Raw genomic sequence first — 14335 nt, 5'->3', positions numbered from 1 at the left:
AGCGCTGTCTTGACAAACAGGAAGTCTTTTGGCTGGCTGCCCAGGAAGAAAGGAGGCGGCTCCCTCTGCACGCCTTCCGGCGCCTCCCCTAGCTCCACGAGGTGTTTGGATCACCTCAAACATGGCCGCCCCCATGCTGGAGACACGAGGCTACGCCAAAATGGCGGCTCGTGCGATCCAGCAAAAAAAATGGCGGCGGCCTGTACTGAATAGCGGTGTGCTGCAGGGCACACAACACTCTTTCTGCATGGGGATTTGGCGTGGTTGGCGGTACCGGCCCTGGCGGACCGCATGGCCATCCGGGAGGCCTGCTAATAGCTGGAGATCTGATTAGGAAGGCAGTCTACATGTCCGTGGCTTCTGACTGGTAGGTAGCTTATTCTTATCACCGTAGGATTCCCAAAATGCCACTGATTACAATCTTTTTAACATGTATACAATTAGATTGTTAGCTCCCAAACCAAGCCTCCTGGCTTTTTGCACATAAAATCACACTCAAAGTAGGAGGATCTGTGTCATTTATAGGATAGAGAGGGACTCTATCTTACCATACAGAGAGGGGCCCGCGTTCACCACAAGACCCGTCAGGGGAAAAGGGGGAACATACTACTCACCATACCGGAACCAGGCAGGCACCAACTCCTGACAGTACCCCTCTCCACCGGGGCGGGAGGGCTGTCGACCGATATGGACGCCGTGACTCATGGTCTTTGGCGTTTCAGCGAGACGTTTAACTCGCGGGGTCAGTCCTTTAATGGGACTTTGTCGCGGCCGCCCCAGCGCGGAGCTATGGCCTGCACGCGCTCGTAGGCTGAACTGGGGTGACCACCGGATCTCAACATCCAGCCCGTCGCCCAGTTCAGCTTTCTTGCTTGAAGATCTCACAGGAACACTGGAGAAAAAAAGCTGTCTAAAAAATCTTTTAAGAAAAAAATCTTGCTAGGACCTAAGATCCCAGCAAGGTATCTAGGTCCTTACTCCTAACTAGACAGAAAATAACTGATTTGCTGAGGCAGAGAGAGAGAGGATATACCCTCTGGGACTGCCCCTAGGGTGTGGCCAGAGCTTTTTAATTTCCTGTCTAGTCCTGCTCCTGTGGAGGCAACATAACCCGAAGGTGCTGTATCACCGAGGACTACGTCTGTCAATGAGCGCTAGAGAAAATATGTTTTAGTGTGGAAACATATTTATTTTTTTACTGCTCTGACCAAACTCTGCCAGGTATTGTAAGCAACAACAGAACTGGGGTCAGCTTACTGTGGTAAGCTGGGCATGGAACCTTTTATGCTGCTACCAAGAGAGGCATCAATCAAATAGATTTTCATATACCTGGCAAGCAATCAATGACACAAGATGTTAGTAAACATGCTGGATTTTCACTAGAACCTGTATGTATGTTACCCTATCATTTTACAGTGCCTTGCGAAAGTATTCGGCCCCCTTGAACTTTTCAACTTTTTGCCACATTTCAGGCTTCAAACATAAAGATATAAAACTGTAATTTAATCAACAACAAGTGGGACACAATCATGAAGTGGAACGGAATTTATTAGATATTTCAAACTTTTTTAACAAATAAAAAACTAAAAAATTGGGCGTGCAAAATTATTCAGCCCCCTTAAGTTAATACTTTGTAGCGCCACCTTTTGCTGCACTGTCACTGAACTTCTGGAGAGAGTTTGCTGCACTGAAAGTAAAGGGGCTGAATAATTTTGCACGCCCAATTTTTCAGTTTTTTTATTTTGTTAACAAAGTTTGAAATATCCAATACATTTTGTTCCACTTCATGATTGTGTCCCACCTGTTGTTGATTCTTCACAAAAAATTACAGTTTTATATCTTTATGTTTGAAGCCTGAAATGTGGCAAAAGGTCACAAAGTTCAAGGGGGCCGAATACTTTCGCAAGGCACTGTATATTCCTGATATGTCAATGCTGTACCATGCATTTCTGTTAAAAAAAAATCTTGTTCTCGTTGTATTTCTTAATTTGTGTAAAAACACCTGGTGATCCTGCCAGTCCCTCTGCTTTCCTATTTCAAACTGACCACAATAGGCAGCCTGCTTGTATTCCAATGGTCAGATTTGTGCTGACATGCCCCAGTGTTAAGCCCCGTACATACGATCAGATTATCAAACGATCTGTCTGACCCCCATGGGGGTCATCATACCAAAGGCATTGGAGGCTCCCCAGAAGGAAATCCCATCAGGACAGACCCCCCCCCCCCGCAGAACAGACGCAGCGGCCACAATATAACCCCCCCCCCCATGAGGTATGAACCTGCTACAGAGGGGGGAAACAGCTAAGGTGGACCTGGTACGCCCGAGAGGTTAGGGGAACTGAGGGAATCCTGAGGGTCTGACTATTCCATGGAGGGGGGCCACGTCCACCCTGAGACCGCCAGGGAATTGGGGGACACTTACTCATTATACCACGCTATCAGGCGGGCACCACTCTGAACAGACCACCTCCCACCTGGGGTGGGGGTGCTGACAGCCAGGGGGTACGCTGCAACTCAGGGCATCCCAGGTCGTCTGCGTCCCGGGCGAGAAGGTCCACTCGCAGGCTCGTCCCTGCCCATCGGGGCTCTGGTGTGGCGAGGCCTAATGCTGAAATATAACCTGCTTACACTCGTTGGCCAGGCTGGGAGACCTTAAGGATCTAGAATATCCAGTCCAAAATCCAGCCGGCTGTTGCTTGTAGTTCTCCAGGAACTAAAAGTAATTAATCATAAAAAAGGTTCCCAAAAATAGACAGCTAAGACCGAAGTCCCAGCAGGGAACTAGGTCCTAATCCTAAACTAGGCAGAAACCAACTGGGAGCTATAGCAGAGTGTGTGGGGTTATGCCTGCAGGGACTGCCCCATAGGCGTGTTAAAGCTTTTTCCTGCCTAGTGCCCTACTCCTGTAGGGGGCAGCATAACCCAATGGTCAACGAGATATGAAGCTGCGTCTGTCAATGAACGATCGAGAAAAGGTATCTATATAAATGTTTTGCCTTGCATTTCTTATTCAAACTGAATGGGTTCTTGTACAAGGTGAGGGTTCACATTTACTTTATGCATCTAACTTCTTACTCGACAAATGTATTCATTCTGAGGCCCAGGAGAAAAGGTTTTGGAGCGGATTATGTTACTGCCTCTGATAAATTGTGCTTGCACAGTATTTGATGCTTTTTTTTCTTTTGGCCGCACAACAGTGGTTGATGGAGGAATCCCTTCAGTATTTGTCTCCTTGTCCACCTACGAGAGAAAAAAAAATTGTAAGAAATTAGTACATTACATAGCAACTGAAGCTGAACCACTAGATATATTTTGGATCTATATAATATAATTGGATTACAGGAAAGCCATTCCAGAATGATAATGTATAAGCTAAAAAAAAAAAGGGATCAATATGAAGAGCAGCTATTATTCAAAAAAATATGAAAACCAGGTGAACTATCATTAAAAATAGCTTAAAAACGAACAAGTGAAAGTTTGGCTAGAGTTCCATTGAAATTTTATACTGTAAGATTTAAATTTTTTGCTGCCTTATAAATTTAGAATAAAATGCACGGTAAAGTACTTTAATACATCAGATATAGCAAATTTGTACAAGTATAATTTTTATTTTTTTAAATTTAAAATTTTACCATGCTCCTAAAAATCCAAAAATGAGTTCATACTGTAAGTAGAAGTCCCTTTGTAATATTTAGTTACATTTGTAGATGGCAAACCATTGTGAATAAGAATATCAGTATCAATCAATTCTGCAGCATGAGAGAGGTTTGAGAGAAATAACCCAATAAGATCATTCATGTAGAAAAAGGACCAGACTGACACAGAAGGTAGAACATTCATTAAATTTAATTTTTTTATTTTGGGTTTTGTAAGGTAGGGTTGAAGCCCCCATCAGACTATTTTTTTCTGTCTGACCTGCTGGGAAAATTTCTCCTTACTTCCTGTCTTGGAGGCATACCAGGAAGATAGAGGAAATATCTCCAAAATGCAGGGGATTCCAATCAGACAGAACATGTGTCACCTGATTGCTTGCTCTTATCTCTAAATTTTTTAGATTTTCAACCTACTTTCTGACTTGGTGAGAATGGTCCCTAGAACAAATAAGAGGATCATAATCCCTTGAGGGGATACCGACTGCAATAAAAACGTGGTAGAGAATTCAACTATTCCTTGCTCTAAACAAAACTAAGACAAAAAGTTTTGACTTTACATACAATATGAGAGCTCACAAATATTTGAACGTTTGTCTATACCTAGGATGCTCTGTTTACCAGCTACATTGTAGGAAATGGAACATTATATAAATTAAGTCATACCACTGTTTTCCCAAAACAAGGGAGAATGAGAATTTTATTTAGTTTAACATCTAAAGGGAGACTCCCTACCTTACCATATACTGTGCAGAAAAAAAAATATTTACCAATGATGTACCATGTACTGTTCAAGTCCAGAGAATTCTGTTTGATGTTGCTGACAATGCTTGTAAGGACCCTTTCACATAGGCTGTCTGATCAGGTCCATCTATCAGTTTTTCAGGCAGACCTGATCGGACCTTGCAGCCTCCCCTATGGAGCGGTGGATGTCAGCAGACACGTCAGCTGACATCCGCTGCTATCTGATCTGATCCTGCCCACAAAATCAAGACAGATGGTGGTCCTATTTTCCCTTGGTCTGGCGGATCGGATGAAAACAGACAGGCGGTCCCGTTTCCATCCGATTTCCCCATAGAGGAGAGCAGGACTGTGTCCATGTATGCTCTGTACAGCCGAGCAGACAGGACCTGTCATCTGCCTGCTCAGCGGGGATCAGCAGAGCCATCCCCCACTGAGCAAGCGGAATCCGTTGCACGGAGGCGCCTGCGTGAAAGGGGCCTTACACTGCACGTGTGTTTACCTTGTTGCCAGCACATTCAATGCTCAACTGTTCAGGGTTATCAGGGTCTTCTGTGTCACTCTGTTCATTCTCATCACATTCATTATCTTCTTCATTATCCGTAGCAGGTTCTTCATCTTGCTCAACATCCTGTTCTTCAAGCCTGCAATATGTCCAGTAATGAGTGGTGGTAGTCATAAAGAGAAATCCACTTGTTAGGCACCAACAATTTTAAATGCATATTAAACAAATATGTTAATGGTGTTATTTAGGAGAAAACAATACATTTAAGCAAGCATTTTTTGAATAAAAAATGAAAAATGTTAAACAAGGAACAGAATATAGACACCTAGGATGAGCCGCTCAGTTTAGAAATATTCATTTGATTGCAGGTTAGAGATAACCTCCCACCCAGTACTTAAAGAAGCACTAAAAGTTTCAGAACTGCGCTGTGTCTGTCTATGAACTCAGAGAAATGGATTTTACGGTAAGTACAAAAGTACAATTTTCTCTTTTGTTCTACGAACACAGCGCTCCTTAAATCATAACTACAGGGACGTCCAAAAGCTGTGCCAAAAGGAAAATGAGGGGTGGGGAAAAAATAACACAAGGCTAAGCATAAGAGCCCTTAACCAGGACACAGGAGCCCGTCTGAAAAATAAAGGTTTAAAGAAAAAACACCTCTCATGAGGGAACAGCACCTGCAAAACATTGGGGCCAAAAGAAGCATCCGCAGATGCCAAAGTATCTACCTTATAGAATTTTGTAAAGGTATGTACGGATGACCAAGTGGTCGCCTTGCAAACTTGTGATATTGAATCCTGATGACGGGAGGCCCAAGAAGCACTCAGCACTGAGTAGAAGGCGCTGTGACAGGGAAAGGTGGAACCTGACCTTTATTGGAATAGGTCTGAGTAACCGTCTGTCTGATTCATCTGGAGATGGTAGCCGAAGAAGCGGCCAGCCCTTTTCTTGGTCCGTCCGTAACCACAAAAAGCAAGTCTGACTTCCGAAAAGAATCAGTAGCTGCCAGATACACCTGAATCGCACGAACCACATCAAAGGTATGCAAGGCAAATTCCTTGGGATGAGCCGGCTTGGGACACAAGGAAGGCAACACCATTTTTTCATTCAAATGGAAATCAGAGACCACTTTGGGCAGGAATGATAGACAGGGACGAAGAACCACTTTATCCCTAAGTAAACCACCAAATAGGGACTGCGACAAGATAACGCAGCAAATTCTGATACCCTGCGAGCCGAGGTAATAGCCACCAAGAATGTCACTTTCTGGGATAACGTAGGCAAGGAAATCACCCGAATATTCTCAAATGGCGGTTTCTGGAGAACTGAAAGTTCTAAATTTAAATCCCATGGCGGCAAAAGAGACTGTACTGGTGGAGCCACATGTCGAACCCCCTGAATGAAGGTACAAACGAAAGAGTGCGTTGCTAGGGGTCACTGAAAGAAGATTGCCAAGGCAGACACCTGGCCCTTTATAGTACTCAAGGCCAACTTCTGATCAACGCCCTATTGAAGAAAGATTAAGAACCGAGCCACAGAAAAGAATCGAGGATGAGCGCCAATCGAGTCACACCAAGAAATGTACGCTTTCCACGTACGATAATATATCTTGCTGGAAGAGGACTTCCTCGCCTTCACCATAGTAGGGATCACTGATCCAGACAGATCTCTATCCCTCAGTACCTGGCTTTCAATAGCTAAGCCAATAAAACCAGCGACTGTAAAGCAGGATGGTAGATCAGCCCTTGGGAAAACTGTTCTTCTCTGAGAGGACGCCCCCAAGGGACGTTTACAGCCACCAGGATGATTGGAAGATCCTCGCTCTTGATTCCTGGCAGGAACTGCAAAGAAGCCTTAGCGGAGGATGATACTAACCTTACCATGGCCCTTGGACGCCTGCGGCATCAGAGGACCCTGTGACCTCATCATGAACTTCGGTATCCTCCTGTGGAGCCGATCAAGCTAAAGGAGCTGCATGTAAGACTGTTTAAACAGAACTGTCTTGAAGGTGGATACCACCAGACTCAGAACCTGTATGCAAAATGGGAGAGAGAACTATCTATCTGTGTGACAGCAGTCAGTGAATCATGGCCTGTGGTTCCAGAAATTTGTCCAGAGGAAGGACCACCCTGGTCAAAATTGAAATCTGACCAAGGTAAATCAATTCCCTGGACAGGGATAGGGGGGACCTTAGGTAGTTCAGACATCACCTGAACCTTTGAAGTAGGGATAGACTGATTATCGGCAAAGCCAATATATCGAGGGCCAATATGCACGTTTCCCGATATATCGGAAGGCTACCAATATTGCCGATATTTCAGGAGAGTGCATGTACCGGAGTGATGCCTGCAGCTAGAGGGATCACCCCGGTACCGGCGTCCATAGCCGACGGTCGGCTGTCTTGTAATGACAACCGATGCAGCAGAGAAGCCGCTCGGCTGTCATAATAGGGAGTGGGAGTGGGAGGGGGCGCCCCCCCCCCCCTGCCACCTTCCGCGGCTTGCCTGGGTCTCCTGTCCCACCAGGAGACCCGGACAACCAGCCTGCACGACCGCCGAAGACCCAATCAAAGACACATTCGGCTCTGATCAGGTCTCCAGATTTGATGAAGTGAACTATTTTATGCAAACTTTATTGCAAACGGCATACGTTTAATTTCGTAACATGGATGATAAATCTAAACAGGCGTTAAATCACTCTGCCTTTATTATCTGAAGGCCAGATGAAAAAAAATCCAGGAAGCTGAACTATATGTCAGGAACATTGTAAAGTACATTACATATTATTGGTAATAAAGGTTGTCTGCCAACTTTTAAGTTAAAAAAATATGAACAGGAACATAACACCAAGTATACATGTTGTGTCCATATAAATTTATAACTAATTTAGACCAACTGACATTAACTGAGATTTTACAATGTATTCATCTCAATTCGGAGCATGCGTGCTCCTTAATCAGTCACACAAGGGTTAACCCCATATAAGCGCTATATGAACCCACCGATGATGATTAATAATGGCAGCAATAATAGTCATGAATGATGCCAATGTAGTAAATAGAACATTAAAAATTTCCATGTATGCATAAAACAGCAGTACACCTTGTACAATGACCCCCGCTGGATCTGCAATGGTGAAGCCAGAATAAGGGATTAAAAACTCACAGTTTAGGGACCATCCAGTGTGTGAAGGCATAAAACCAGCCAGGAAAAATGCAGCAGTGTGGACAGTGGTGCCTTGCTCAGGCTGTGAGGAGATAACAGAATGCCTCAATCCTGGACAGGGAAGGGTGGAAAAGGGGTCACACAATGCCCGGTATAGGAGGCAAGGAGGATTGCTGTCTGTGGCCATTCCGATCACCCATGATGAGTGCCGACAGGGAAGGGGACCCAGTTGTGACGTCAGACTCTGGGAGGAGGAGGACCAAAAAGATGCTTGAGCTGCTGGTAGTGAGCGGCATGTGCGGTGACCCAATGCAGGGGAGCGTGAGGAATGCCAGCTTCTCGTATGTTTGTCCTGACAACTTTTCAATGTCCCATTTACTACATTGGCATCATTCATGACTATTATTGCTGCCATCAGTAATCATCATCGGTGGGTTCAGAACTAATATGGCATATGTGCAGTCCCGCAGCATTGAAAGATCCAGAAATCCCAGGGGTCCTGAGCAGCGCTCGGGGATTCACAGGGGCCACAGCAATAGATTTTTCCAAATTACCTGTGGGGCTGTATTACAGCGGCCCACTGGCCGGACTTTGGACATGCCTGCCTAACAGGAAAACCTGTCAAAATAAGGCACGTAAGGAAACACCTTTGTAGTACAATGCGACTTGTGCGTACCAAACAACACAGACCCGTCCATGGCTACATCGGCCGCATCCTCCATTTTTAAAGAGTCAGAGTCTAGAGGCCCACTTTGACAAGAGGGCTCCCAGATTCCCCCCCCCCCCCATATGAATGAGTATTGGGTACATAGTACCACTACCCATTCACCTTAAAAGTGTCAAAAAGTAATAGGCAAAAGAGACAAGTTTTAACAATTCCCTTAAATAATTACGCCACTCTAAAAGATTTAAAAAAAAATATATAATAATTATTCGGCTTTTTTGGAGGCCTTTCGCCGAATGCCTGCTCTGCGCTTTGACATTTATTATATAGGTAAGGGGCCCGGCACCGCCCCCTTCTGATGTCACGGACTGGTGCATGCTGGGCATATACCTAAATAAGAAATGTCAACACGCAGTCAGGCATTCAGCGGGAGCGATTTTGATTGTTTTTTTTTCTTTTTTTTTTACAGTAACTTTTTTTTTCTTTTTTTTATTGTTCAGCTGTAAGCGGGGAGACCCATTGACACCTCATGACTCACCAGCCCCACTACTTAACAACCAGCTTACACTGCGCCCTGATTGGGCGCACTGTGCAGCGCTGTGCATTGCAGGGTGTTCCTCGGGGCGAACACCTGGCAAATTCTAGTGTTCGGCGAACAGCCGAACAGGCAAATGTACGGCCTGAACTCATCTTTGGCCCAAATCGTTTGCCCATCTCTAGTTCTAGCAAAATCCCCAAAATAAAACAAAATATCAATATAACAGACAATCTGTATTCCAGTGGGTTTAGAGTAAGTGCAATTTTCACAGACACAAGAAAAAAAAAGCAATGAAAGCAGCAAATGGAGCACGGAGATCAGAGTGAGATTAAATTGATGGAGCAATTCTTAAATGGCATTGCTAGACAACCAGAGTGTTAAACAATAAATATAACATAGAAACGCTTGCTATTTTTACAGATGACATTAAATAGGACAAAAATGTCTTATGGTTAATATTTAACCCCCAAAAACATATAGAGGTTAGTGCAATAAATGTAACTAGACTATGCCATTCCTACTTTGAGCATTTAAAATAAAACCAAAGTTAAAAAAATCTAACAAACTCCTATTCAGACAGTATTTTTCATATTTTTGGCTCATTTTAACTATTTACATACATAGCTAGTCTGGTTGAAAAACGACACAAAGTCATTCTAGCTCAACCAATAAAAAGGGGAAAACAAAACAAAAAACTTTTTTTTTTACAATTCTCTGTAAACAATCCTATACCCACAGTTGATCCAGAGGAAGGCTAAAAACCCCAGCAAAGCATGATCCAATTTGCTCCAGCAGGGGAAAAAAAATTCCTTCCTGATCCCCCAAGTAGCAATCGGATGATCCCTGGATCAACTTTACCTATAAATGTTAGTATCCAGTTATGTATCTAATATTTTTGAGGTTCATATTAATGTTCTGCATTAGCAGAAATATTAAAATGTAAAATGAAAACACTAATTGATTTACTTACCAGTGTGTATCCCTGTTATCATCTTGTCCAGTGTCTTCCTGCTGCTGCTCAACACCATCTACTTTAGCAGTATGTTCTAAAAGTGAACACACCAAGTCCTACAGAGAAAAAAAATGATCATGTATTTATATCATACCGACTGTGCTGCAGTTCATTATGGTAGGGACTTTTTTTTTTTACAAATGCAAGTATTAGCTACATTTCACATGAAGTCTTACCATACTAGAGCCATATCTGAGATAATGCAAACCAATGTCAGAAATGCAGATCGTTCACAGCTCTCATATGCATTTTCGTGGAAACGTATAGTGTGGTACACTTCTGGAATTCTGACAATGAGAACAATGGAAGCATCTTAGCTTTCCATCCATTTTGTACCAAGTATGAGCAAGACCTAAGAGAGGTTATATTTACATCAGAATATGTGATGTAAATAAAACCTACCTTAAGGGTCCTTTCACACGGCCACTCCGTGTGTCCGCAATTCATCCTATTTTTTTGCGGATGATTTGCGGACATCAATGTAAGTGAATGGCACTGCGGATGTCAGCGGAATACCATCCGCTGACATCCGATTTTCCTCCTTTCAGTTCTGTTCCGTTTTTTCGAATGGAACAGAACCCCATTTTTCCATCTGTGTAAAAAACGGAAAGGAAGGAAAATCGGATGTAGAGGTGTCATCCGCTGACAACCGCAATGCCATATACTTACATTATGTCCGCATATCATCCGCAAACGGATGGGATGCACACGGAGCGGATGACAGAAAGGCTCCGTGTGAAAGGAGCCTAAGTCTTGTGCAAATCAATACTGATTTGCTTTTATAGATTAATGGCTGGCATATAAAGTATATGTCAGCCATTAATCCATAAAAGCAAATCTGTAATTTTCCTCATCAACACGTCTAATATAAACTATTTAATTGAGACATCTACATATGTGATCTAAATCACCACTGCACTTTTCTCAGCCTTATTAGAGATTTGTGCTGGCCTCTCTCCTCATTTCTACTCCAACTGATTCCTAAAATTTTGGCCTCCACCCCACCTTTTTTTTTTTTCTTTTCTTTCTTTCTCTTTGTTTTCAGCCTCTTTACATTTTTCACCTGGCTTCTTTCATACATGGTCTGGAATGTACGGTTACATTTCTCTTACTAAATGTAGCACCGCTATATGTTCATGTCATTTTCATCAAAATGCTAGATGGCTATGGGGATTATTTTATGTTAGGATGCTCTGTTAACCTTGACAAATCTTAGTGACCTTTACTTTTTGTCATAACCTTGTGATGTCTGGCCCTATATTACTGTTGTCTTTATGCATACATATCCATTTGCTGGAAAATTACACGTACTCTCATGTTTATGCTCTGTACGGTTTGAAGATTATTAAAACAGATTCAACATAATTTTACAGAATTGCCTTCAGGGTTTCCTTCAGAACTGCTTACTTCTTGCTTATTGCTGTGCTTTTGTTTCTTTGGGTGTTGGTAGCGTAATAGGTTGTAGCAATGTACTTCTTTCTCTTCAGCTCTACAAACATTAGCCAGGCTTATTTGTGCTCCACCCTGTAAGAATAAGAAAACAAACAAGGTCTTTAAAACAGGCTTTCATTCACGCATGATTAATTTTATTCAATATGTAGAAGCATATTGATAGAAGAACTAAATGTGTTTTTTTGTACTTCAAGTGGTTGTAAACCCAAAAGCAAACATTTATTATATCACAGTTGACCAATTCTTAGATGTGATGGCTGCATTCATTTTCTTCTCTTCCCTTATTTTACTGACAAGGGTACTTACAATCATTAGCTTTTATTTATACTTGTAAAACCTTTATCCCAAAAGGAAAGAAAAGCTGTTGCTGTATATAAAGTGTTAGCTAGAGTTCAGCTTCAGTTTGCTAGAGTATCTAAATCTGCAAGTCCATCCAACACTCCACTCCCCCTAGACCAGGGGTGTCCAAACTATGGCACTCCAGCTGTTCAGGAACTAGAATTCCCATCATGCCTAGTTATGTCTATAAACGTCAGAGATTTACAATGCCTCATGGGACGTGTAGTTCCACAACAGCTGGAGGGCCGTAGTTTGGACACTCCGGCCCTAGACTGACAATGCTGCTGTCCAAAAGTTCCCCTGGCTTCATCCAGGGTGGGTGTATCATATATATATATATATATATATATATAATTATATATAAATATATATATTGTACTGGCCAGTTCACCAGGTGAAATCAGAAGGAAAAAAAAGCCTAAAAAAAGAAAACAAATGCAGCCACAACATCTAATGACTGGTAAGCTGAAATATATTTAATTTTTGGTTTTGGGTTTAATACTGCTTTTACATGCTTTAACATTGGTTTATTTTATCAGTTTACACAATGTATATTGCATTTGCATGCACTTACTACAATTAATATTGGGTTATATGCATCATTTCCTACAATAGATGTTGAGCAAAAACACAGACTTTTGCTTAATGTACATAATCAGTAGATGGCTTGTATTGAGAGTACTCAGTAAAAAAAGATTTCAAGTCTCAGGATAACCTTATTTACTAAAAGTTGTAAGGATATACTAGGACTTGCAGCCTTACAACATCTTTAGCAAGGCTTTGCAATGCTACATCTGACAGTTTTCTGCCAAATCTGCCACTTTGTTTGCTTTGAGCCTCCTGCAGAACAAAATAGAAAATCTGTCTATGGATGTATACTGTACCTATTAGCTGTCTGTCATATCTCATATGTGTGTCCTGCCCAACTATTTCCCCTAAAACTCTCTTTAGGGATTATTCTACATAACGTATATCTGATGATTCCTGCTCTATTATGTTTGCATTTTTGATAATTTACCCAAACCTCATTTACCCAAGATCTTTTCTGTTTATTCATAATACCTCATTCCCGTTTCATTCACCTGTCTCAGTTATTTAGTATGCCTTGTGCTTGTCCTTTTTTCAGTCCTGCTCTATTGATAGTCTAGTCTCTGTTCCGTCCTTTTGGCTACCAGCATTCTCTAGTGTCCCCTGGCTTGTGCCAGTTGACCTGTATGTTACCCTGTTGTCTGCATACTCTGAGGTATCTTACAGCATACCTCGGAATACATGTTTATTATTATAGTCTTCCTTGCTGTCCATTATGCTAGTAATGCTTATTCCCTTCCAGAATGTTGTCACTTTTGTTTCCATGTGTAGAGGAGATGATTCATTGTGGCAAGTTCTGGTAGCTTTTGAGCACCATCAGACATAGAAAATCCTAAAAAAAAATGGTCCCTATGTGGGGGTTGAGGAGCACCCTAAAGCTGGGTACACATGGGCCAAAAATCGTCTGAAAAGGGTTGGTTCGTTAGGAACCAACCCAACTTTTGGCCCGTGTGTACAGCTCCTTGTCAAAAGAAGCCGGTCTCACGACCTGCTTCTGTCAAATGAGCATGTTGAGAAACCAGCATCCGAACAGAGCTCTCAGCCAATGATAGGCAGGCCATTTCCCTGACAGAACACAATAGCTCAGCGTCGAGATGACCGCACTAACATTTGATATGTTAATACAGCGATCAGCAAGTTTTTTTTGCTTAGCCCACTGGGTTGAACAGAAATAAATTTCCTGTGTGAACCCAGCATAAGATTGTCTAGCTCTTTCTGTGGTGGTTGGATATTGTGCCTTCTATCTTGTTGCCTGTATTGTCTGTATGGTTGATTTCCAGGAGTACACAAATCCATCAGTAGTGCTTTGCAGAGCCCTAATTGTATTTACAAACAGATAAAAAAGGAATATATTTAACAAGCTTCAGATTGCAACTGTTACCCAACTACTGTGTTGCATCCTCCATATTGCATTTACTATTTAGCTAGCTCTCCCCATAGCACTTTTTCATGAAGAACTGATAAAAGCAGTACTGTGTTTTCTGGCTGCTACATACAAACGTGATAAAGTGTAAAGAGAAATCTGTATCTATAGCAACAATGGGACCAAAATGTACTGTTCAAAGCCAAAGATAAAAGGATACCCAATTAACAGGACATGCATTATGCATTGGCGATAAATGTCAAAGTAAATGTTTGAACTTCCTATCTGAAAGCTAACAAAGTCCATACAGAATGAAGTG

At 42.3% G+C, this 14335-nt stretch overlaps 1 protein-coding gene across 2 annotated transcripts in view; it reads right to left on the bottom strand.

Annotated features, from left to right (window-relative positions):
• The window catches only part of WWC1 (WW and C2 domain containing 1), a 274697-nt gene that overhangs the window by 22936 nt on the left and 237426 nt on the right, over positions 1-14335 (bottom strand). The window contains exons 16-19 of one of the 2 annotated variants that reach the window (XM_082254253.1): positions 11646-11798; positions 10233-10330; positions 4894-5035; positions 3076-3240 (exon numbers count right to left, since the gene is read on the bottom strand). In XM_082254253.1, the coding sequence (XP_082110379.1) occupies positions 3076-3240; positions 4894-5035; positions 10233-10330; positions 11646-11798 (558 nt within the window). The remainder of the gene's footprint in view (positions 1-3075; positions 3241-4893; positions 5036-10232; positions 10331-11645; positions 11799-14335) is intronic. The other variant, XM_082254254.1, reaches the window with a different exon arrangement.

The sequence above is a fragment of the Pelophylax lessonae genome, assembly GCF_965119305.1.
Source record: "Pelophylax lessonae genome assembly, chromosome: 4".
Lineage (NCBI taxonomy): Eukaryota > Metazoa > Chordata > Amphibia > Anura > Ranidae > Pelophylax > Pelophylax lessonae.
Note: the sequence above shows the minus strand (reverse complement) of the source record. Positions and strands in the feature narration are given on the sequence as shown.